Source organism: Echinops telfairi, unplaced genomic scaffold (assembly GCF_000313985.2).
Source record: "Echinops telfairi isolate 266 unplaced genomic scaffold, ASM31398v2 ScPeMD7_3533;HRSCAF=4204_0, whole genome shotgun sequence".
NCBI classification, from domain to species: Eukaryota; Metazoa; Chordata; class Mammalia; order Afrosoricida; family Tenrecidae; genus Echinops; species Echinops telfairi.
The window spans coordinates 50,257,948-50,280,761 of NW_022107431.1; the positions used below are offsets into that span (position 1 = coordinate 50,257,948).

General features: G+C 40.1%; 2 protein-coding genes across 4 annotated transcripts in view; one reads left to right on the forward strand and one right to left on the reverse strand.

The window, feature by feature from the left end:
* The window catches only part of MCM9 (minichromosome maintenance 9 homologous recombination repair factor), a 106,896-nt gene that overhangs the window by 70,718 nt on the left and 13,364 nt on the right, over positions 1-22,814 (reverse strand). For all 3 annotated transcript variants that reach the window (XR_006680468.1, XM_004702208.2, XM_045294346.1), the window contains 2 exons: positions 18,686-18,811; positions 17,043-17,162 (listed from right to left, as the gene is read on the reverse strand). Coding sequence is in view for 2 of the 3 variants with exons in the window: in XM_004702208.2 (XP_004702265.1) it covers positions 17,043-17,162; positions 18,686-18,811 (246 nt within the window). In the remaining variant the exon portion in view is untranslated. The remainder of the gene's footprint in view (positions 1-17,042; positions 17,163-18,685; positions 18,812-22,814) is intronic.
* On the forward strand, positions 4,560-13,327 carry ASF1A (anti-silencing function 1A histone chaperone). Its single transcript, XM_013004487.2, has 4 exons — positions 4,560-4,563; positions 6,043-6,158; positions 10,772-10,948; positions 12,931-13,327. Exons 1-4 carry the CDS (start codon positions 4,560-4,562, stop codon positions 13,141-13,143), a joined length of 510 nt encoding a protein of 169 aa, XP_012859941.2. The 3' UTR covers positions 13,144-13,327.

Sequence of the window (22,814 nt, forward strand, 5' to 3'; positions counted from 1 at the left end):
CAGGGCCCTCCCCGGCCGGGCTGCCCGGGCGCCCGGGGATGCTGGCGCGGAGCTGCGCGCCGACGAACGGGCATTTATTTCTCTTCTAGGATGACCCAAATCCTCTCCCCCCACTCTCTCTGTCTCTGTCTCTCTCTCGGAAAGAAGATTGTGTCTACGCTACAAAGTTGCATCGCAACCCGGATAAACAGCCAGGACTTAATCATTGGCTTCTACAGAGCTAAAAAGATTTGCTTTAGGAACATGTTGTGAGATCGAACTGTAACGACTCCACATGCAAACAAATAAAGAATACACACTGAACTTAAAAACAGGAAAGTGAGGTAGAATAAAACGGTAAAGTCCGGATGGCAATGCAAATGATTTCACCATTTTTGCCTGAGTACATCTGAGGACTTCAAAAAAAAAAAAACCCTTTTTACTATGTGCTGTAACAAAACTTGGAAACCGAAAACTTGTCAGTCTTCCCTTTCTTTGCCTGATTTTGATTTTTATTGAGTTAAGGCAGGGCTGCATTTCCAGAATTTAGGAGAAAAAAGTTTAACCTGATCGATGCTAATTTCAGTCAAATAGGGGCTTGCATGTTTGAACTTACATGTATTTTTGACAAAATGCATTTAAAATAATTGTGCTAATCATGACATGCAAAGCATTGCTTTCATTTTTAAAATTAACTTTCAACCTCTGCTAAGTATTTTACAGAGTGTTAGTTTTTTAGATTATAAAAGCTGTATTTGCTCATTGTAATGAACTTTTAAATAATGACAGACACATAAACTAACATTTCTATGATTGATTTTCCCCACCTCACTCCTTTAGATAGCCACAATTAACCCTTCCATTCGGTTGTAATGACTGTATTAAGCATATGTATTACATGCAAGGCATGTTACTCTCTAGCTTGATTTTAAAATTAAAGAATTTTTCTGATTAATTGAAAAGCACTTGGTCACTCTCCCATTGAGCAGCTAAGAGCATGTCTGAGACCAGGCTCATTTACCATTCCCAACAATCAGTCTTTCCTCTTTCATTGTCAACTGCATAGAAAAATGGGGGATGTAGGAGAAACCATCTATCAGCCCACTCCAACTTCTTACTCCAGTGCTTTAGGCATTTGAAGCTCAAATAACAGTTATTGCTTAAGTGATGCCTTCCATTTTGAGTCAACTCTGAACCAGGAAGATAGGCTGGTCAGGGTGGGGTGACTGAACTATTCTTATTGGATGGTTGGTACCTGCCACTCATGGAAACCAAATTCTATCATCCATTTCTAACTGGGATCCACTCACAACCCAGCTGAATCACAGTCCAGACTTTTATATGATACTGATGTCAAGAATATCCTTACTTCCACAGGTACACCACACTGCATAGGGGCATGATTACTGAGCATTCATTTCGATTTTTTTTCCAAGAAATTTAAGCTGAGTCATACTGGTTAGAATCCTTCAAAATGGTGCTATGCCTGTGTACTCCACCTAGAGGCTGTGTGGATTAGAAAAATTGAGCTCAATTTTCCTTTAAAAGGATCATTTTTAAATTTTCTTCAGGAAAAAAAAGTCATGGGTGTTTGCTCCTAGCACTTTAAGATAATTTGGTTGCTTAAAATATAAAGCTTATTTCAAGATTACTCATTGCCATCAAGTTGATTAAGACTTATAGTGAGTGACCTTATAGGACATAGTAGAGCTGCTCTCTAGTGTCCCCCACCCTTAGATCAGGTGTCCTTATTCCACTATTAATTTGAGCGCTAATAAAGGGAAGAATGTATACTCCCCAGATAGGTTTTTCCAAAGAGCCCAGGCCTTAAAACTGCAGAGCTGGACTCTATTTTAATATTTACTAGCTCTATAACTTTGAGTATATACCTGATCCTCTCGGCCTCAATTTTCTTCTATGGATAATTAACCCAAAAAAGGCAGCCCTCAAATTGCCATCAAGTCGGGCTCCTGTGATAAAGTTGAGACTGGCGTCTTATTTCTTCTACTGTGCCCTAGAGTGGTGCTGTGAGTCGCAATTTAGATTCAGTGCAGTGGGTTTGGTTTGTAAAGTTGAGATATATACTGTGTGCAGTGGCCAATGCCTGGAATATAGTATTTTTAAAAGCAGGTTTACATTGAGGGTACGTCAAAAAGCATTGCCATTCATGCATTGCCAATTGTATGTCAAACAAGATGTGTTTAAACTTGTCATGGGCATCTGGGTTTGGCTGCAGATGCAGCTAAGTCCTCTCAATAACACACTTGTTTTAATCAAGTTCGGGTCCCTTCCGACACAAGGTCTAATCAAAACAGTGGCTTTTACTGGACTCTTCTGGGCCAGTTAAATGCAAGGCATATAAATCAGCTCAGAATGTTATGGAAATTTGGGGAGGGATTTCAAAGGGGTAAATGATCTTAATAAATTTCCTTCAAGGCCACAGGAGAATCACAGGGGTTTATTACGAAGTTTGGGTTTGTTTTTTTAATTGAAAATTACATTGGTGAGTAGAAGGCCAAGAAAGCAGAACAGAGGGATTTTTTTCCATTTCCACAATGCACTTGGCTCAGTGTTTGTGGGTAGCATGGGCTGTCCTATGAGAATATTTCTGGGAATCCATACCCCATCCACTCTAATGCCGATCTTGCCCCTTTCAGATTCCCTTTTTCCCTCCAAGCTTAATGTTTCAAAGGAACACCATCTGAGTCCTTTCAGGATCCCCACATGGCTACTTTTTACATGATGTAAAACCAAGAGCACAGAATTCTCTGGGGGGAGGGCAGGAGATATAAACACCATCTCCAAAAATTTGTGAACCCAGTTGGGGAAGATCCAGAAACAGTCGCTACACATTTTCTTACTTTTGTTTAATGGAAGTTTTTATGATCTTGTAGTAATACTTTTTGAGTTGTCCTAATAAGAGGTCTAGCATAACATGTTATACAATTTAAACACCATTTAGGGTCCCAGAGCACTATATGTAACAGGATTAACATAGGAATTGAGCAAAATTCTCTGAAATCTGAGTGACAGTTTCAGCCTTAACCTCCACTTGACCCATTCAATAGATACAGTTTATCACCATTTCCCTAAGGTTACAGGCAGGGCGCTTGTAATCTGTAGGGGTTTTACTGGTTGATATGCCTAAATAGATGGCCGAGCCTTTCTTTTTTAGTCCATGTAATTTGGAAGCTCCAGCCTCTCCTGTTGGGCAAGTGGTGGCTGCACAGCAGGTACACTGGGGCTGGGAATCATATCTGTGTCTCCCTCACAGATGATGAGAATTCTACCACTGAACCACCAATCTGTCTCACTGGAGTCTCCCTGACTGAGTCTCACCCCCTGGCTTCTTTCACCCTTTCATAACGGAATATTGTATGCCTTTAGTAATGACAGACATGCCAAAATCAAAGAGAAAAAGAGTTTTTGCTCATAAGGATCTTGTGGGACACATTTGTCCTAAGTAAGACTGATGGAGTGAGACCTCCTGCTTCCTCAGCTTGACCCAGTAATAGAGATCCTGCACAGGTGACAGCACATACTGAAAGTGGAGTAGCAGCTTCTCAAAAAACGAGAGATTAAAAGTGTAGGTTGCTGGTATATGCCCCATGGGTCAGGAAAAGGTTAACTGTAGTGGGTCCAGTACTCACTCCACAGGAATCCTACCCATTTTCCTGGCTTTACAGGTTACTGCCAATAGTTTTAACCAGGCGTACTCAATATTTCTACCTAGCTATCTAGAAGACAACTTAACGGATTCGATTGGTATTCCCCACCCCAACAACTGACAGTGCCCCTGTCTTCTTCACGGCCTCAGTGGTACCTCCATTCTTGCCCGTGCTCAGGCCTTCGATGATGACTTTTTCTTACAGTCGTTGAGTCCTGTTGCTTTACCTTCCAATTCCACCCAAAATGACCTCATCTCTAAAATGAGTTCATGGATAAGTATAATGGAAAGATAGTACAACTTTTCCATGGGTTTTTTTTTAAGTCCTCTTGCACACAGTCTCCACCACCATAATTTCTTGTTTTAGTTTTTGAATAGCCTTCCTTTATCTTCCCTTGCTCACTGTCTACTGAACACCACAGCCAACAAGATCCTTTGACAATGATGGTCAGATCATGTCCTCCCTCTGCTCAAACCCTGCAATGGCTTCCCACGTGTGCCAATCAGTAAACCAGCGGAAATCCGTACGATCCTGCATAGCTGCACACGATCCAGCCATGCTTCTCCCTCTCCGGCAGCTGCCCTGCCCTCGGCTTTCTCCTGAACATGCCAAACCTGCTCCTATCTCTAGGCCTCTGCATTCGCTGTTCCCTCTCACGGATCATCATGGCTGGCATCCTTGGATACTGGTCCTTTATCAGCAAGTACAGAGTTTCAGGGCAGAAGCAAGGCCCTGCATTTGGAATTGCGCTAGAACATGAGGGAATACTAGTGTTCTAGGTCTAGGCCATCCATGACATAATATAGCACAGTAACACACTAGGTCCTCAGAAAATAACTGCTGACTTAATTAAAGAAAGTGTTAAGTCTAAAGGTATGTTCAGTTGAATAAATTAACAGTTTACAGTACAGTATGGGTAAGAAATAGTACCTACAATATTTTTAGTGTCTATTTAGGGAACAAAAATATCATAGAATCATGTAGAAATAGTAACACGTGGTGCCAGCAAAGAGTGACCCTGAAACCCGCTCTTCAGGGAGTGCTTATAGAGCCCCGGTGCGGGAGTCCACGAGGCTGACCACTGCAGTGCCAGACAGCCTGTTTGCATAACCATCTTCCTTCCCCTGTAGGGAGTTGGCTCCTTCAGAAAGGAAGAGCGCACTCATCCTGAGGTCTTTGTAGCACATTATAAAAGGTTCTCAATATAATGTGCTAGGTTGAATTGTATGCAGTGTCTTGGACTGTACTTCAGTGTGGCTTATTCCCCCCACCCACTTGCACTGTGTACACTCACTCCAGTGAATCCATAAAAGGAGCCTTGGAGTCCCTGGGTGGCATGAACAAGTGAAATGTATATCTACTGACCAAAAGGCTGGCCAGGAGCATCTGTCCAGAAGCTTGAAGGAAAAAAACCTGTTGGGAGTACAGTTCTAGTTTGATAGCTGGTGTTTATAATGAAACAATCAACTTATGGCAACATTTATTTTTTGAAGGATTGTTGCTTCCTCTTGTCAATTTAAAGAATGAGATGAGGGTATTCCAAGAGGGAGAAATCCAACAGTTCTTTAATAGCTAGCTGAGAAACTAATGCTTTTTATTTCTAAGCCACAAGGAAGGTTTTACTTCTAAGGTGCGAGGGAGCTTGAGTAGTAATGCTATTTGCACTTGGAGCTCTCTGAGCCTTTGGAGCCATATAACCCAGCACAGGACAGTGCTTCTACCGTTAAATGCCAGTGTAGAATGCAAGTTGATTTTGACTCCCAGTCAGAACTGACCCAAAGAATTCCCAAGTCTGCATAGGGGACTGAGTCAGTAGTGAGGTGGTTTTGTTTTTGTTTTTAATTAAGTGGTTTGTTAAAAGATTGCATTAAAACCAGGAGGGATGCTTTAGCCACATAACTGTGGGAAATGCTGGAGAACTTCAGAGATGTTCTTTAAGGAGCCCTGATAGCAGGGTGAGTAAGTAAGTGCTCAGCTGTCCTGCTAGAGAAAGAGGAGGCAGTCTGCTTCTGTAAAGATTTAAAACCTTGGAATTCCTCTGGGGTAGTGTATCTGTCCTGTGGGTCACTGAGAGTCAGAACCACCTGCATGGCAGTGAGCTTGGCATTGGGTGGTTCCTGCGGGACATCTCAGAACACTTATTCTGCCAGTGTGCTTTGTGAATCCTAAAAAATTGACTAGCATTTCCCAGCATTTTGGCTACATTCTCTGCTTTTGAGGAGCAAACATTTTGAGAAACTCTGGAACGAAGTGTAAGAATTTGTAAGGAACAGTTCAGTGTCTGGATTTTCTACTCTAAGCAGCCAACTTTATGGTAAAATGGACACTAAAGGGGCTTTGGTATCCTCTGGTAATATATCTACTGACTGAAATGTGTGTTGGTTTTTAACTCTAGACTTGGAGTGGAAAATTATCTATGTGGGCTCTGCAGAAAGTGAAGAATACGATCAAGTTTTAGACTCTGTTTTAGTGGGACCTGTTCCTGCAGGAAGGCATATGTTTGTATTTCAGGTAAGATGACTCTTGGTAACTATGTATGTCAAATGTTTCTGAACAGCATATTCTTTGATGCTCCTTGTTTCTTCCTCTGGGTTGAAACACTGCCTTATTCAGGTTTTGATCCTGCCTCCTTCGTGTGACATCTCTATCACCAAGGAACTCGGACTCCTGTTATGTTGTGCTGAGAAGCTAAGGAGATGCACGGCACAGCGCGCACTAAACCAAATGCTGTGTCATGATGCACAGAACAGCTAGTCTTGGGTTCTTCCCGAGAATAGCCTTGTAGTACTAGACTTTTGGTGGCTTTCCAATGGCTAAGCACATGGATTTAAAATCCTGACAGATGAAGTTATCTTCATATAAACACACACACACAATAATTTCCAAAAAGTCAGTAACTGAGTAAAGTTTAGAGGAACCTTAGTAGGTAATCAAGGGTCTACTTGACCTTGAGTCCTTGGTTTACTAGCGCATCGCATGTACACATCTTCCAGTGGACTGCCGCTGGGACTCCACTCCCCTTCTCGCCATTTGTGCGGGGGAATTCTACTAAAATAACTTATGTTTGGGTTTGTGTCAAGGCTTTAGATGTTGTGATCTATATACTCAAATGTTTTATTTCTCTTAATTTTTATTAAATTGCTAGATAGAACTATTCAAGCACTTCTCAATTATCCATGTTTACTAAGTGAAGATATTTATAATCATCCAAAGAGGAACTAACTATACATTTAAAACCAGTTACTAATTTTTGATACAAGTACTTTTACTCAAGAAAGTCATATCAGTAAAGCAGAATAACCACTAGATACTTAATCCAGAAAGGAACTAACTCTCTCTATCCCTTACCTCCCTGTTTTTTACCTTCTAGGATGGGAAGGTAAAATGATAATCCAACAGTTCTTTCAGCAACAAGCAAAGAATTCCTTTAACATCTCTAGATTTCCTAAAAAGAGATGCAGACTTTTTGTCTTCCAGCTTTAAAGTTTATAGGAATCTTAGTAGATAATCAAGGATCTAAGAAATAACATGGTCTATCCATACTACTGACTATATTAATGAAAAGACAGTGGTGCTGTTAGCCAGAGCTGTGAGTGCACTGCTTCAGTGACAGACCTGGCAAACTAAAGGTCCCATGTTGGAGGATGCGCCATAGTAAAGAGTTCAAAGTCCAGCTTCAATGGTTGCTAGCTATTACAAGACTTTAAATAAGCTCCTCACCTATAAAATGTGGATATTAGTCCAGCTCATCAGCCAATTGAAGATTAAATGAGGAATAAAGCAGCTAGCACAATCACTGGCAATTAGTAAGAACCCTGGTTCTATTATTTTGAGTGAAATTTTATTGTCTTCAGCTTCTTAAAACTGCTAGATTGAGAAGCGGTATTTTTTTGGTCTCACTATCCTGGAGCACTCCTGCTTCACTAATTAATAACTCTGGATATAGTGAGAAATTTGTGCTGTGATACATCTTTTAATGCTACTATAAAAACGCAGACATAAAGTCTGCCCCCAAATAAATTCCTTGGTTTTAAAAACAAACCCTCAAAAATCTTTTCTATGTGTTGAGCGTGCTAAGAAGAGACCCTAAGGCAGGCATCCTCAAACCACAGCCCGCGGGCCACATGCAGCCTGCTGAGGACATTTATCCGGCCGGGTGTTTTTGCCCCGTTTGTTTTTTTACTTCAAAATAAGGTATGTGCAGTGTGCATAGGAATTTGTTCATAGTTTTTTTTAAAACTATAGTCCGGCCCTGCAATGAGTCTGAGGGACAGTGAACTGGCCCTGTTTAAAAGTTTGAGGACCTCTGCCCTAAGGTTTGGGCTTAGGCTTAGAACGCTGTAAGAAAACATCTTACTCAGATGTATTTGCTTCTAGTCATGTTCAGGTTGTTTTACCTTGGTGTCAGTGCACATTGCCAAAAAGGACAGATGTAGCACCATGTGGTTTTGGTTGTCTTCAGTGTATGCATTTTACAAAATTCACCATCAAAAGATGGCACTGCAGTCCAGGTTTTGTGTGGCTTTGTGTCTTAAGCAAATGGCCCTAGGACCCTGCTGCTCTGCCATGCTTATATCAGTCAACGTAGTTTCTCAAGAGGGTGTCACAAGCTTGCAGGGAGATGGCCAGATTATCTGCCTAACATTACTGGCTGTTGTCACAGATCCTTAAATGGCCTGAGAGGTTCGCAGGTTTCTCTACTTAAATTTGCTCAAGCTATATCCTTTGGCAAACAACGTTTAAAACACAAACATGTCTAGGACCACTTTGTTGAAGGGATGGGAAACAATGTAGGGAGCAAGCTTCCATGGAATACTGAGCTATTTCCATCTTCATTCCCTTTCAGTTACACAGCACCTCTAAGGTAAAGAACATATTCCCCAGGAATCGCTGTATTGTCCCAAAGAGGTCATGAACTCTAATGGCAGGAATTGAGTTATGAATACATTTTGAAATACAAGTCTGTCTGTACTATGTGCCCAGAGCTGTGGGAGCCATGAGATGCAAGATGGGATCCCTGCCCTGGACGGAGCATTGCATCTAGAAGACTGGAGGGTGGTAGACACATTTAGATTGTTGGGTTTGCAGTAGTAGTAGTGGGGAGGGATGCGGTTGTGTCAAGTCATGTAAGCACACAAAAAGGAGCTATTATTTTCCCTTGAGTTAGAAAGCACTTCACAGGGAAAGATGCATTTGATGCAGACTTCAAAAGCTGATGTTCTCAAGAGATGTTAGAGAATGCCTTTTGGATCATGGAAACAGCCTGTGAGGCACAGCGATGTGAAAGAAGAGCACCCCTATGTCTAGAACAAGTGAAATCCAAGGACGTGTGAGTGGGGGTTGGCTAGAGACAATTATGAAGGGCTTTAAAAAGAACAGAAATATTATCCCCTAGAAAATGGAGATCATCATCCGCAGTGTTAAATGATGGACCAGAGGCTGGGAGACAGTAAGAAAGCTTATTCTAGTGAAGAGATGAAGACATGAACTTGGTCTTCAGAGGCTGGGAAATGTTGAGACCGGCGATGTGGGAGATGGGATGCTAAGGGGGACTGGAGTTTGGGGCCTAAGTGACTAGGGTATATATTTAATGCCTTTCTGTGTAATTCTTCACATGGTAGGCATGACATAAACATTAATTTTTGATGATGATGGCTTGGCGATGCCAGCTTCAAGGATGGCATTGGTCGAAGCGTGGAGCCAAGCTCAGGGATGATCCTAGGTGTCTGGGAAACAGTGAACTAATGTACTGGAACTTTACCCACTGCCAGAATGGCTGCCTGGGGTTGAGCTCAAATGCCTAACATCGTTGCACATTGCTACAGTCCACCATTCTCTGAACTTCTAGTTGGTCTCCTTGCCCCGCACATGGCCTTGAACAGGCCCTGTCTTTGTGCTCTGGCTCTGGCTGCCTGTAGCCCACCTGCTGCTGCATTCACTGTGTGCATTCTCTGAGGCTCAGCTTATAGCAGCTTGATTCAAATCAGGATCTTTGCATACATCCAATTTCTGGAATGTGTGTGATTTAAGTAATTTTATTTTAGTGTCTAGCAGAGTGATTATTTATAAAAGATTAATGGTTTTTGAAAAGTACTTAGTTATATCCAACTCATTTTCAGTTTTATCAAAATAATAAAATATCTGACGGTAGGCAGATAGCCATAAGGATATAAGTGTTCTGGGTAGGAGAGGGGAACTGGTATATACTACATTTTCCTACATATAGCACATATATGTAATACATAGGAAACTAATGTACCAGGGGGGCTGCAAAACAATTATACAAGTTATTTGCATGAAACTGGTAAAAAAAATGTTTGCTGTAACAGGATACGTGGAGACAAATGAATATTTAGATCTAAAAATTATGTCTAGAAAATTTCAGGGAATGACTTTTATAAAACATTTTATAATTGAATATTGCATAATTCCTCATGAATCACTCTATACTGTAGCCAGACTATTTCCCTCTAGCAGTAGTGCTTTCTAAAAGTGTTTGCAATCACCTTCTAGGTTTGGGAAAGCAGGACAGTGAACAAGGAGACCAAACAAGAATGGATGCCTTGTAACTATGGCACTGGGGAAACATATTGAGTATACCGCTGACTGCTAGAAGAGTGAACAATCCATCCTACCTGCGGAGAAGTATAGCCAGAATGAACTTTAGAAGCAACGATAGCAACATTTGGTTGCAAGTATTTGAGACATATCAGGAGGGGCCAGTCATTAAAGAAGGATATCATTCCTGGCCGAGGGCCAGTGAAAACGAGGAGGACTCTCAACGAGATGAAGTACCACAGTAGCGGTGACATCATGACTTCAAAGGCAGCAGTGATTATGAGAATGGCACCGGACCAGGCGGTTTCCCTCATTCTGTTGCACATAGATAGGGTCCCTATGAGTCAGAACCCACTCGATAGTAACAGTACTTTCAAATACTCAGGGTAGGTGCCATATTGTAGAGACACATGTGGACTATTATTTGCTGGCAGTCAATCAATCTCAAAATGAGCTTCTGGCTTCAAGGTTTTGTTACTGCTGCTTAAGGCAACTCTCCAGTATCACTTGCAGTTAACAGCCACTGTATGTGGTTTTGTTTTCTTTTTCTTTTTAAATTATTGTAGGCTGATGCACCTAACCCAGGACTCATTCCAGATGCAGATGCAGTAGGTGTAACAGTTGTGCTAATCACATGCACCTATCGAGGTCAAGAATTTATTAGAGTTGGCTATTATGTAAATAATGAATATACCGAGACAGAATTAAGGGAAAATCCACCGGTAAAACCAGACTTTTCTAAGGTAAAGTTCTGCTTCTTTGTTTTTAAGTACCTGTATGTTTCTTTGGCAATTTTCATTTCATAGTAGTACACTATGACAATGGCTATGAGAGACAAATTTGAGGTCCTTGTGCCAACTGGGCAACAAGACATTGTTCTGTTCACTGATGACCTCAAACTCCATCTCCAGCTATGCATGTCATTAATGATTAGTGTTGGGCAGGTACCTTCAGAGTCTCTGATGGCTTAAAAAAAGTGCCTCCTACAAGAAATACACCTTTGCTTAAGGCTTTTTGCATACATAATGTGTATTCATTTCAAACTTCCATACATATAAAATGCCACACCCATACGGCATTCAAGTTCATGCTGTCATATTCATTACGCAATGATATTTTTGTCCATCACTCTTTCCAAAATAATAGGGGGAAATTTTGCTTCTGTTTTTGTGAGTAATTAGTGTGTTCCTATAGCCTTTGTTATGTACATAAGTGCTTCATTTCATTTGCTTGCTATGCTTAGGTTTTAAATTTAAAACAAAACAAAACCCCTGAAGATGAATTCAAAACTAAAAAATCAAACCCCATTGTTGATTCCAATTGCTGCATAAGGTTTTCTTGGCTGTAATGTTTACAGAATCATCAGGCCTTTCTTCCACAGTGCCAGTGGATGGGTCTAAATCACCATCCAGTCTTTAGGTGGTAGGGGAGTGCAAACAGTTGGTGCTACTTGAGAAACAAACTTACGGCTTCTGAGCCTCTTTGACGACAGTGTTGCTGAGACTGTTTTTTTACAGAAGCAGACAACCTCCTCAGCCCGGGGGTTTCTAACCCTAGCACTATCACAAATTCTTCCATGCTATTTAAGGACCTTTTTTCTTAGAGGTTAATCTAACGTTTTAAAACAACACTATTTCTGGTGATTGAAGCTGAAATCTGGAAACCAGCATCCTCAAAAATCCTTAGTCCTAACGATTTCCTAGGGGGGCAGTTTAGTCACTGATTTTGTGAGGGTTCTGTATAGTAAATTATGAACCTGACTTTCCATTTGTCGTACCATGCAAAAAAACACTGCAATCCCAGAATGTAATATGATGGTGTTCCTTTTGTAACCATCAGACCGAGTGGTTCCCAGCTCAGGATGGGCCTGTTAGTAAAATGAGGCTTGTTATCTGAGTGGTGGAACCTTGTATGGCAGGGGGAGAGAATGCCGTTTATAAAAATGAGCTATACATTTAAAAGGTAGGAACAGCCACTAATAGTTTACTTGGGTAACTTTTTCCTTTTTCTTGAATGGACTATGGAAGAGAGACCCTATCAGTCTAAATCAGTAAATGCATTCACCTTCAAATAAAAGAGCCCAGAAGGTGGAAGACTTCCTGGAGCCAGGGAGGGTGGGGGAACCTCTGAAACCATTGTCCTTAGATAATCTTTAAATTTTAAACAAAAATACCCCCAACGTCTTATTAAAACCAACAGTAGTTTAACTAGGAAAAAGTCCCTAAGCATTACACTCTTTTAAGAACTATCCACCTAGGATCAAATTGACATCTGCAACTGATTAGACAGGAGCCTTAGAAGGCAGGCAGCTTCGGTTCCTGGAGGAGGAAGGGCTCAGAAAAAGAAAGGTGGTTGTGTGGGCAGCCTCAGGACTGTCAGCCATGCCGCTGAAGGAAGGTAGATGTGCTTTTCACTGTGCAAATTCTCAAGAGCAACAAAAGTATGTAAAACATTAAAAGAAAACATTCTCTCTTTAAGGAAATGGAAGCCTAGACAAGTTAGAGACTTGGAATGGTAACAAACTGGGTGAATTCCCTCAGAGAATCTTGCTTCCACTAGGCCAAGAAATTTCTCTTGGCAAACCTTGTTTATTAGGTGGCTGTTACAGTGTTATATTTGACAAATTAGATCTTTGTATGAGAACTTAGTACCATCATAAGGTACCATTTATTAAGCTCCTGTTTGTATATTAATGTTTTACCGTTTATGTGTTTTCCTTCTCTAGCTTCAAAGGAACATTTTGGCATCTAATCCCAGGGTCACAAGATTCCACATTAATTGGGAAGATAACACAGAGAAACTGGAAGATGCAGAGAGCAGTAATCCAAACCTACAGTCCCTTCTTTCAACAGATGCCTTGCCTTCAGCATCCAAGGGATGGTCCACGTCAGAAAACTCGCTCAATGTCATGTTAGAATCCCACATGGACTGCATGTGACCACCTGTGATCCTTTTAGTACAAAGTAAGCTACAAAAACACAGAACTATTTCCCTGAAATTCCGTAAGTACACAGTCAAGACACAATGTGAAGAATTTGTTTAAAAATCATTCTGTAGAAAGTTTATATGAAAACCAGTATTTGAACAAATTGTGGAATATAAATACAACTATTTTTAAGTAATTTTTTTCTCTAACGCGTTATTTGTTTTCAAACAAATTGATTATATATATTATTCTCTTCTATAATGGAATTAAAAGCACTTACAAAGAAAAACTGAATCTCTAGACCGGGTTGAAAGATATCTTAACTTCTCAGAATAAAACCTTGTGGAGACCACTATTTTACAAAGACTCAAACTACACTACATATATGTGTGTGTGTGTGTGTGTGTGTGTGTGTGTGTATTTCTTAATTATGAAAACATACATGGTTTGATTTAAGGGCCAGGTTTCATGAGATTTAAATAGATGCTGTGAATTTTAACTTTCAATGATTTTAGTATATCATCCCTTATTGGCTGCATTTATATAAAAATCCAGGATTTCGAAAGGTATATTTAGCTTTATCATGAAAGACAAGTTGCTATTTTGGAATTAAATACAAGGGACTTCAAAAGGCTTATGGAAAATTTAACTTTTTGAAGCCCCCTCATATCTTCCCACCTCTATACGCTTGTTCATAGACTTGGCACTCATGCCGAACAATATTAGGTATATTTGTGGTTGGTGTGCTCTAGATAGTTCTTCCAGATAAAATATTTTTAAAAAGTAATCTTGGAAAAGAATCCATCACTACATGGATCAGGAGGTGGTTTTTCTGTGCTGAGAGCTAGGCTCTTCCTCAGTTTCTTCTGCTCCATTTCATTAAGTATAGACTACTTCTGCCACTCTTGTTGCCAAGCACGACGTTAACCATGACCACGTGACACAAAACTGCAGTGCCTTCATACCAGAAATTTTCCTACTGTGTATTTTAAAGTGTTAGGTTTTGAGGAATAAAAAAGACAGTTAAACATGGATCCTAAAGTTGTACACATTTCCTCCTATTTTTAAAAAGTGATCTCTGAATTTAGCAAAGTTTGGCTAAATGTTCAACTTTAAAGTCTAGTATACCACATTATCAAATTATCTATTGTCCATAACTAGTTCATAGATTTGAAAAGTAAAATAACACCCAAACTGTTAAAAGTAGTTTGATGAAGAAACTTTGGTTTGGGTCTGATTGCAAGTAAAAGAAAATGTTAAAATATTACTTAAAATGAAAATAAAATACTTCCTAATAAAAATTAACTCGCCTAAAAGGAACTAAAACAGCAGTGTGTGCTTGTTAGAAATAAAGCATATGTAAGCCAGATGACCAAAACAGTTCACTGCTGAGTTTTTATTCCACTAGCTGCAATGACCGATTTGTATTAACCTAATACGTTTTTCTTTTTCATTAATTAGTAAATGGACAGCTAATTTTCACAGAAATTTGGGACCTAAACCTACATCTAAAAACTATTATCTCTGTTTAAAGTATTTGGGTTTTACAGGAATCCACTGATTAAAAATGAGTTTTGTTCCTAACTCTCCCTTTAGGTCAAATCTGTATGTAAAATTGAAAGAGTTACGTGTATTTTTTCTTAGTGTATATGAGGAGGCTTCAGGAAGTTTGTGGGAAAATGGAATTAAATAATGGAATATATGGAACTAATAGAATCTTTAAGAGAACTATTAGAAGTTCTTTAAAAAAAGATGCACTTCCAGATACACTATAAAACATCTTTACATGATACAGTAATAATATGGTTTTTATGCACGTCACAAGGTAGCATCTGTTTATTATTACAAACCATTGTATGTACCTCAAATTTTTAATCTTTATGGATGTTGGCTTGCAACTATGGGTTGTATATAAATCCGGCACTCATAACCCTGGACTGCCTGTAAAATGTGATTCTTACAAGTAAATAACGGATAACTGAAAATAAGATGTAGAATCCAAACTCTAGGAACTAAGAAATAGGACAGCACTTAGTTTTGTTTGGTCCTGCCTGGCCTCACGTGCAGATGCGATCGGAGTCACAGCTCAGCGTTTAGAACTGCTGTCCCCTTGCTGATCAAAGGAAGTGAACGTGTCCTGAGGAAATGAACCCAGCGGCGAGTAGGTCGGAGAGAAGGGGATAGCCACTTGGCCTGAGAAAACATTTAGGAAATCTGAGGACGTGTAATGCATTTGCTCATATCGACCCTTCAGCCTTTTATAAGCTTTCAGATGTCAGGATTTGGGGTTTCTGGGCTTGCTTACTTCCTGACAGCAACCTTTAAAGCTTTTTGTCATATTCCACAGTGAAAACAAACACCACACACACACAAACAGGGGCTTCCGAAAAGCTCATGGAAAAAGGGGTTCAAAGATGGAATTTTCCCACAAACACATTTATATTAATATTAGCACACATTTATATTAAAAAAATCTTCAAGAACATATACTGTTAATACATGCAGTGAAATTCAGTGTTTTTTCTATTTCATTTGAAATTACCGAGTTTTCATCCAGAGATGACTCTTACGACCTAATGAGTTGTGAACACAGTTTGAATAAAGACTCGTCTGGCCCCTTTGGTGGACAAGAAAAGTCATCATCACTTTTCTATACTTTAAAAATAAGTATTCCTCCTCTTTCCTGATGATTGGGCTATAATCTTGAAATCAAAGGTATATAAAAGAAGGGAAAGTGTCAATATAGCGAGTCAGGAGCCAATTCACTGTAAAAACAGCCCAAATACTCTGAAATCAGTTCTATGCCACAGAATAGCATGGGCTACTTCTTACCACTCTAAATAGCTAGTTCAGGAATATTCAATGTAACTGCTTGAAGAAGAGCTATATAGTGTTACTGTGTACAGAATTCTAAACCACCTGGTCATAAGGTTTCTAAAATGAATTACAGGCGTTATTCTTGCCTGTTTCCCTTCTAGTATCCTAAAATTTGTTTACTTTTGTCAATTTACAAATCCCTTCTTGTTGGTGATTAATGTCCTGTCCAGTTAGCTTTGTATTTCAAACTTTAGAGGTACTTAGAATGGTGTCCCATTATGAACCAGTTTATACTCTGTAATGAATTTTAAAGTAGAAGTTTCAATAAACAAGTAAACAAATCCTAGAAACTAGACACCCTTAGCAAGTAGCAAATGCTATCTGTTCAGTGGGTGAAACCAAACGCTTGTTTTGTGTGAAAAGGAGAAATATTTTCCCAATCAAAACAAAATTCAAAACGGTACCAAAACATGGTTTTAGAAATACTTTCCCCCTAAAACAATGGTGCTAAATACTTGAAGGCACTTTTCTTGGCATTTTATCTGCATGTTATTTGATGCATGAGTTGAGGAATGATTACAAAATATGGATTTGAGTAAGCTCTGCTTTCCACATTCTAAGTAGATAAAATTTCCACCTGAGAAACTTCAGTAGGAGCTACTGTTGGCCATGGGATATGTACCATAATCATCAAAATGCCTTACGCTCTAAACCAGTGATCTACTTTCATAAAGTGAATTTTCTTCCCTACAAAATGTATTTTCATGTTGTTTACTTACTTGCATACACACTCTTTATGCTTTCTGCATAGATAATAAAACGTGTATGAAGATGTCACTAGAGAGTGAGAAAAGTGAATAGGATCATTCAAAATGAAGGATCGAAGGAGAATGTACAGAGTATGTTTTCATGGAAAACCTTAAATGTGGGTGGAGCTTAATTTTAAAATATTTTCTTAGAGATTAAAAAGTGAGATGCATTTCCTTCCCCTTTTTTGACAGTAACAAAAGTTAACTTGGAATATATTTCAGGTACTTTTCCCTAAGTTCGAGCCTGTGGTAATAAAAATTACTTGATTGTGTCACACAAAATACCTGCACTTGTAGAGCCGATTCCGGTGGTAAGCACAGATCTTGGTGTAATCTTAGCTGCGTATTTGAGGAATTGAGACTTCCCTGTGCCAGGATCTCCAACCAGTAGGAGATGTGATTCACCTAGAAAAATACAAATATGCTACGTTTCAAATTTCTATGAAAGGACCTTGAATCACAAAGAAGAGCATCCACTTGGGCTGATAGAGAGTTTTGCTGTATATGGTACCCCTGGTCCACATAGGTACTTACAATCATTCTAGCAAGGATTTAACTAGAAATTCTTTGGAAAAATTAACCACTTCATAAATATGACAATTTGTAATTGATTACTGAATGTGATATTTGAAATTTAAACTCTAGTAACAGATTATGTGCTATTTTGAGATGTTTAGGCCTATGTTTATTATTTTTTAAATACCAAGTGAGTGTAATTAAATCTTTTCATTCAAGACATAGAAGTATCTTAATTTAAAAAAAAGAAAAATTTAACCACAAGTTTTAAGGTCTTTATAAGTACTTCATAAATAACAATCAATTATAATTCCAAGTTACCTGAAAGCTCTCATTTTTTGAAAATTTCAGTAGTTTAATGAAATATCCTAAATTAATTGAGGACTTTTTCAAATGTTAACAATAAACACAAGCGTCTTGGTATATAGCAGTGGTTCTTAACCTTCCTAATGCCGCAACCCTTTAATACAGTTCCTCATGTTGTGGTGATCCCCCAACCATAAAATTATTTTCGTTGCTGCTTCTTCACTGTCATTTTGCTACTGTTATGAATCGGACAATCCCTGTGAAAGGGTCGTTCAACCCCCAAAGGGCTAACAACCCACAGGTTGAGAACTGCTGGTATATAGTATCTCAGTGATATGGTTTTTTTTTAGGAAAACTATTTTCTGAATATATTAATAAGCTTCAACATTTATAAATAATAGGTGACAAAATATACTACACATATTTAATAGACCACCAATACTCGTTATCAAAACAAAACAGTACAATATACTATTCTGTCCTAGATGATATAGTTCTTGAGCCCCTCCTAACAGCCTGATTTACAGTAATGCAGTCTTTGGTCATTCTGGCTCACACAAGGACTCTAAAAGCCTGCTTCATGCCAGATTTCCAGGTCAGTTGAGTGTGTTTAGCCAGAAGAAAGCTCTGACATTAAGAGGTCATTGCACACTGAGCAAAATCTTTGCTGGAATGTGTGACCTCCTGGCAGATGGTGCATTTGCTGCCCCCTAGCAGAAAGGATGAGCAGCAGAGTGGCAGGCACAGATGGAGGCTCCCTGCCTGGGAAACACTACAAAGCACCATTTCTAATGTTTTCCTAAGAGCAACTTGGGATCCAGTGGAAAATATACACAGTTTTTAAAGTATAAACATTTAATTTGTGGTGCCCTTACAGGCTAAAACAAACATGCACGCGTTGAAAGTTTACGATGTCTTTTGATCTTACTGCAGTTCTAGAAAACTAGATTCTGACATAGAGAGGCTAGGCCAACTATTACAGATCCAGAGAGTTGCCACATTTAAAAAGATAACATTTGGAAAGTAAGAGCTCACCAAGCAATTTTCATTCATAACCCCTTCTACCAAAATGTTAATCCATCTCAAACGATTCAAACAGCACTAACCTCTGACACGTGTCCCTGTGGCATCGGTCCTTTGAATCCCACCAGCCAGCACCATGGCCACAGCAAGCTTGACGAGATACATCCCAAAGACTTGCGGGCACAAGCTGGCCAGTATTTCATTCCGGCCTTAAAGAAGCAGAAAGAGAGCAAGTCACCAGCAAGTTCTACTTTTAATCTAACGAAAGTTTCCCTTCCTGTCATATCTGACGATCCTTCTACAAACACATTTTTTCCTACCACCTAAAATGATCCAGAGGGTCATTTCCAAATGATCGAAAGGAGTAAATGGCTCTTTTTGTTTGTTTGGTCCTGTAAGTCATTTTCATATTAATGGCATGAGATGAAAAGTTTATGGGGGTGCTACTAAGGCGCACTACTGGTGGCACTGTGGGTGACGTGTTTGGCTGCTAACTGCAAGATCACCAGGTGCTCCTCGGAAGAAGTGAGCCTCTGCTTCTGTAAAGATACACGCCTTGGGAACCCACAGGAGCAATTCTGCTGTCCATGAATTGGAAGTCGCCTCAATGGCAGTGGGTTTGACTTTGATGCTGCTTAAGTTTCTATACATTTACCACACTTTAGAAAGGAACAAACATTTAGGAATGCCCCTTATTTATCGATCACCTATTAGGTTAATATACCCCATAAAAATGAAACCGCATTTCCAGAGGATCTTGGGTTTTTCCCGGTCTGTTCCTACACATAGTGACCCTTGAACAACGGGATGCAACACTGCCTGGTCCTGTACCATCTTCATGATTGTTACTGTTTGAGTCCATTGTTGCAGCTATGTGTTCATCCATCTCCTTGAGGATCTTCCTCTTTCACTGACCCTCCACCGCTTCACCCACCACGGTGTCTGTCCTTCACTAGGGCTGGTCCCTCTGGATGACAGAGCCAAAGGTGAGACCGAGCTTGCCACCCTCACTTCTAAAGACAATTCTGGCTGTACTTCTTCCAAGACAGATTTATTCCTTTTTCTGGCAGTCTATATTCAATATTCTTTGCCAACACCATAATTCAAAGGCATTAATTCTTTGATCTTCCTTACTCATTATCCAGGGTCTGCATGCATATGTGATACTTAAAAAGAATAGAGCTTAGGCGAGGTGCACCTTAGTCCTCCGGGTAACACTTTAAAGAGATCCTTTACAGCAATATGCTGTTTGATTTCTTCACTGCTGCTTCCAGGGGTACTGGAGCCCTGGTGGTATAGTGGGCTACACTGTGGACTGCTAACAAGGTCAGCAGTTCAAAATCACTCGTTATTCTGAGGGAGAAAGATGAGGCTTTCTACTCCCTTGAAGATTTACCATATGGGGTTAGTTCTACTCTGCTGTACAGGGTTGCGCTCGGCATTATAGGGTTAATAAACTCTTGTTCTGTTCAATCAACTGCCTCTTAATCGATGTCTGTGTAGGTTCTACATTAAGGACAATTATGTGTTCTGGAATTCCTGTTCTTTGCAATGTTTCCCATAGTTTACTATGATTAACAGTCAAATACCATCACATAGTCATTAAAACAGATGTAAACATCTCTAAATTTCTCCTTTTTTCAGGCAAGACCCATCTGATGTCAGCAATAATATTCTTTGTTCCACATGCTCTTCTGAATCGGGCTTTAATATCTGGAAGTTCCCTGCCCGCATATTGCTGCCACCTTTTCAGAATAATCTCCAACAAAATTGTACAATATGAAGAATACTAATGGATCGTTTCCATGTTCAGCTTTCTTTAGAATGGATACAAATGTGGATCTCTTCTAGTTAGCTGACCAGGTTCTCCAAGTTTCTTGGCACAGATGACAAAGTAGTACTTCCAGCATTGCATCCATTTACTGAAACCCCTCAATTGGTAGTTCTTGGTTTCACTAGTATTTTCAGTGCCACTTGAATGCCTTCCTTCAGCGCCACTGGTTCTTGATCATATCTCACCTCCTGAAATAGCTGGGCCAATTCCTTTTGGTACAGTGATACTGTATTCCTTCCACTTTCTTTTGATGTTTCCTGTATTATTCAATTTTTTGCCCATATAATCTTTCAATATTGAAGCTCGAGGACTGAAAATTTTCCTCAGTTCTTCCAGTTTGAAAAATACTGCACATGTTCTTCCCATTTGGTTTTCTATTTCCAATCTTCACACATTTCATATAATATTTTTTCTTCAGTCCCACGTGGAAACCTTCTCTTCAGCTTTTACTTCATTCTTGCCTTTCGCTGTACTTGCTGCACCGCCTAAGTAAGAGGACGTTATCTCCCGTCGTCACCGGAGCCAGGAGCCTTCACAACAGGTACTTGGGGGCTTCTGCAGCTTCTTCAAAGGTGGAAGAGGAAGAGGAGAAAATCCGCCCTACCACCGGATTCATCATTTACTCAGAGCAATTTGGTGAAGTGTTATAACTGGGATTATTTACCAGGGTTTCCGGGTATTAAGATGATCGTTACAGGCTACAACCCTACGATCTAAGCTGAGAGCCTGGGATTCGGACCCCGTGCAGTGTTGTGAATGGGGTGAAGGCTTGGTCATGTGTTTGAAATAAAAGGATAGCTCGGTCTTAGGCTCCATCTGCAGAAATGTGAAAGCATAAAACCCAAGACTATTTATACCACCTGTGAGTAAAGATGTTTCATCCAGTCCCTGGCCTAATCAACCAGCGGAGCCTTCTAGAACCTACAAGATTTTAACAAGAGTTGCTGAGCTTGTTCTCACCTGCAATGAATTCCCTATATTGTGACAGTCCTCTGTCTGCATTCATGTTCTCAACACTTCTGCCTGGTGCCTCATTTTCAGGTGTCACGTCAGGACGTCTATATTCTTCTCTGAGTCTGCACTCACATTTCAGGAATACCTCTTTTGACCAGAAGGAAATTGTACAAGTATCTGCGCGCTGGTGATTGTAGCTTTCCTGACAAACTCTCCGGAGAAAGGGCCTTTCTTTATACAAAGGTTACTTTATGTGATGAGTTCAATTGACTATGGTGACATGACTGGCTTCAGCAGAAATGGTGAAGACAAACTTTTAGTAAAAAGGGGGACCAGAGAAATAATTTGCCAATTCATGAAGGGCATGCACTACCTGCCAGCCAGAGGGCCTCCCCCTTCTGCGAGGTAGAAAGCCTGGAGGAAAGTGCAGGCAGGTCATGGCTCTAGGCAGGTAAGACCTAAAAGCAGGCACATAATCTCTGTGCAGTATTAGAGAGGACACATGTAAAGAAAGAAGAAAGATCCCCAACAAGCAGGTTCGCAGAAGGCAAAGTGACCTGGGAGAAATGCAAGCTAATACTGGTAAGCAGCAGCTTTGCTGAATAAAAGTTGGAATAAAGCATGACTATGGTGCCTACAGCAAACATCCAAGTTATAAAACGCATACTATCTGGAGTCAGAGGCCTGGCTTAAAATCCCAGCTATTACTGGCTGTGTGGCCTTGAGCAAGTGTCTTAACCTCTCTGTCTTCATTTCCTTATATGTAAAAAGAAGGTCGTAAGTATTGTGTAGATGTGCTGAGATATAAGGAGTTAATACGTCATAAAGCACAGAGAAATGGGGCCCTGGTAGCCAGATGGCTCAGTGCACACTGGCACATGCTAACAGCAAGGTCGGCAAGTTTGACCCACTAGCTGCTTCACGGGAGAAAGCCGTGGCAATCTTTTTCCCTAAAGGTCCAGCTTTGAAAACTATAGGGCATTTCTCCTGGAGGCTTGTTTTAAGTTGGAATCTTTGCAGCTTTGAAAGTACATTGGAATCTTTAAGCAACTTTGAAAGTACAACGAATAGTACCAAAAACCAAACCACACTCAACTGCCATCACGTCAATGCTGACTCTCAGTGACCCCCAGTGGGTTTCTGAGACTGCAACTGTACAGGAGTAGAAAGCCCAGTCTTTCTTCCGTGGGGCTGCTGGTGGTTTGGAACTGCCGACCATGGGGACCATAGTCCAAAGTGTAGCCACTGCACCACTGTGGCTCCCTACAAAGAACAGTAACTGGCACATAATAGGAATGACTTAATTGTGAACTATTAATCAAGTAACAAGTACCACTTGTGCTTATTTCTCATCTCAAGAGTTCTTCTCACTAATGAATGCTAAATACATACTAAGAAGGCAGGGCTGAAGTTCCAGAGATAAG

Excerpts from the sequence above, each read along its gene's own strand:
- ASF1A (XM_013004487.2), top strand. Across the intron at positions 6,159-10,771 it reads GGCATATGTTTGTATTTCAG|GCTGATGCACCTAACCCAGG; the intron begins GTAAGATGACTC and ends AAATTATTGTAG. Across the intron at positions 10,949-12,930 it reads TAAAACCAGACTTTTCTAAG|CTTCAAAGGAACATTTTGGC; the intron begins GTAAAGTTCTGC and ends TTCCTTCTCTAG.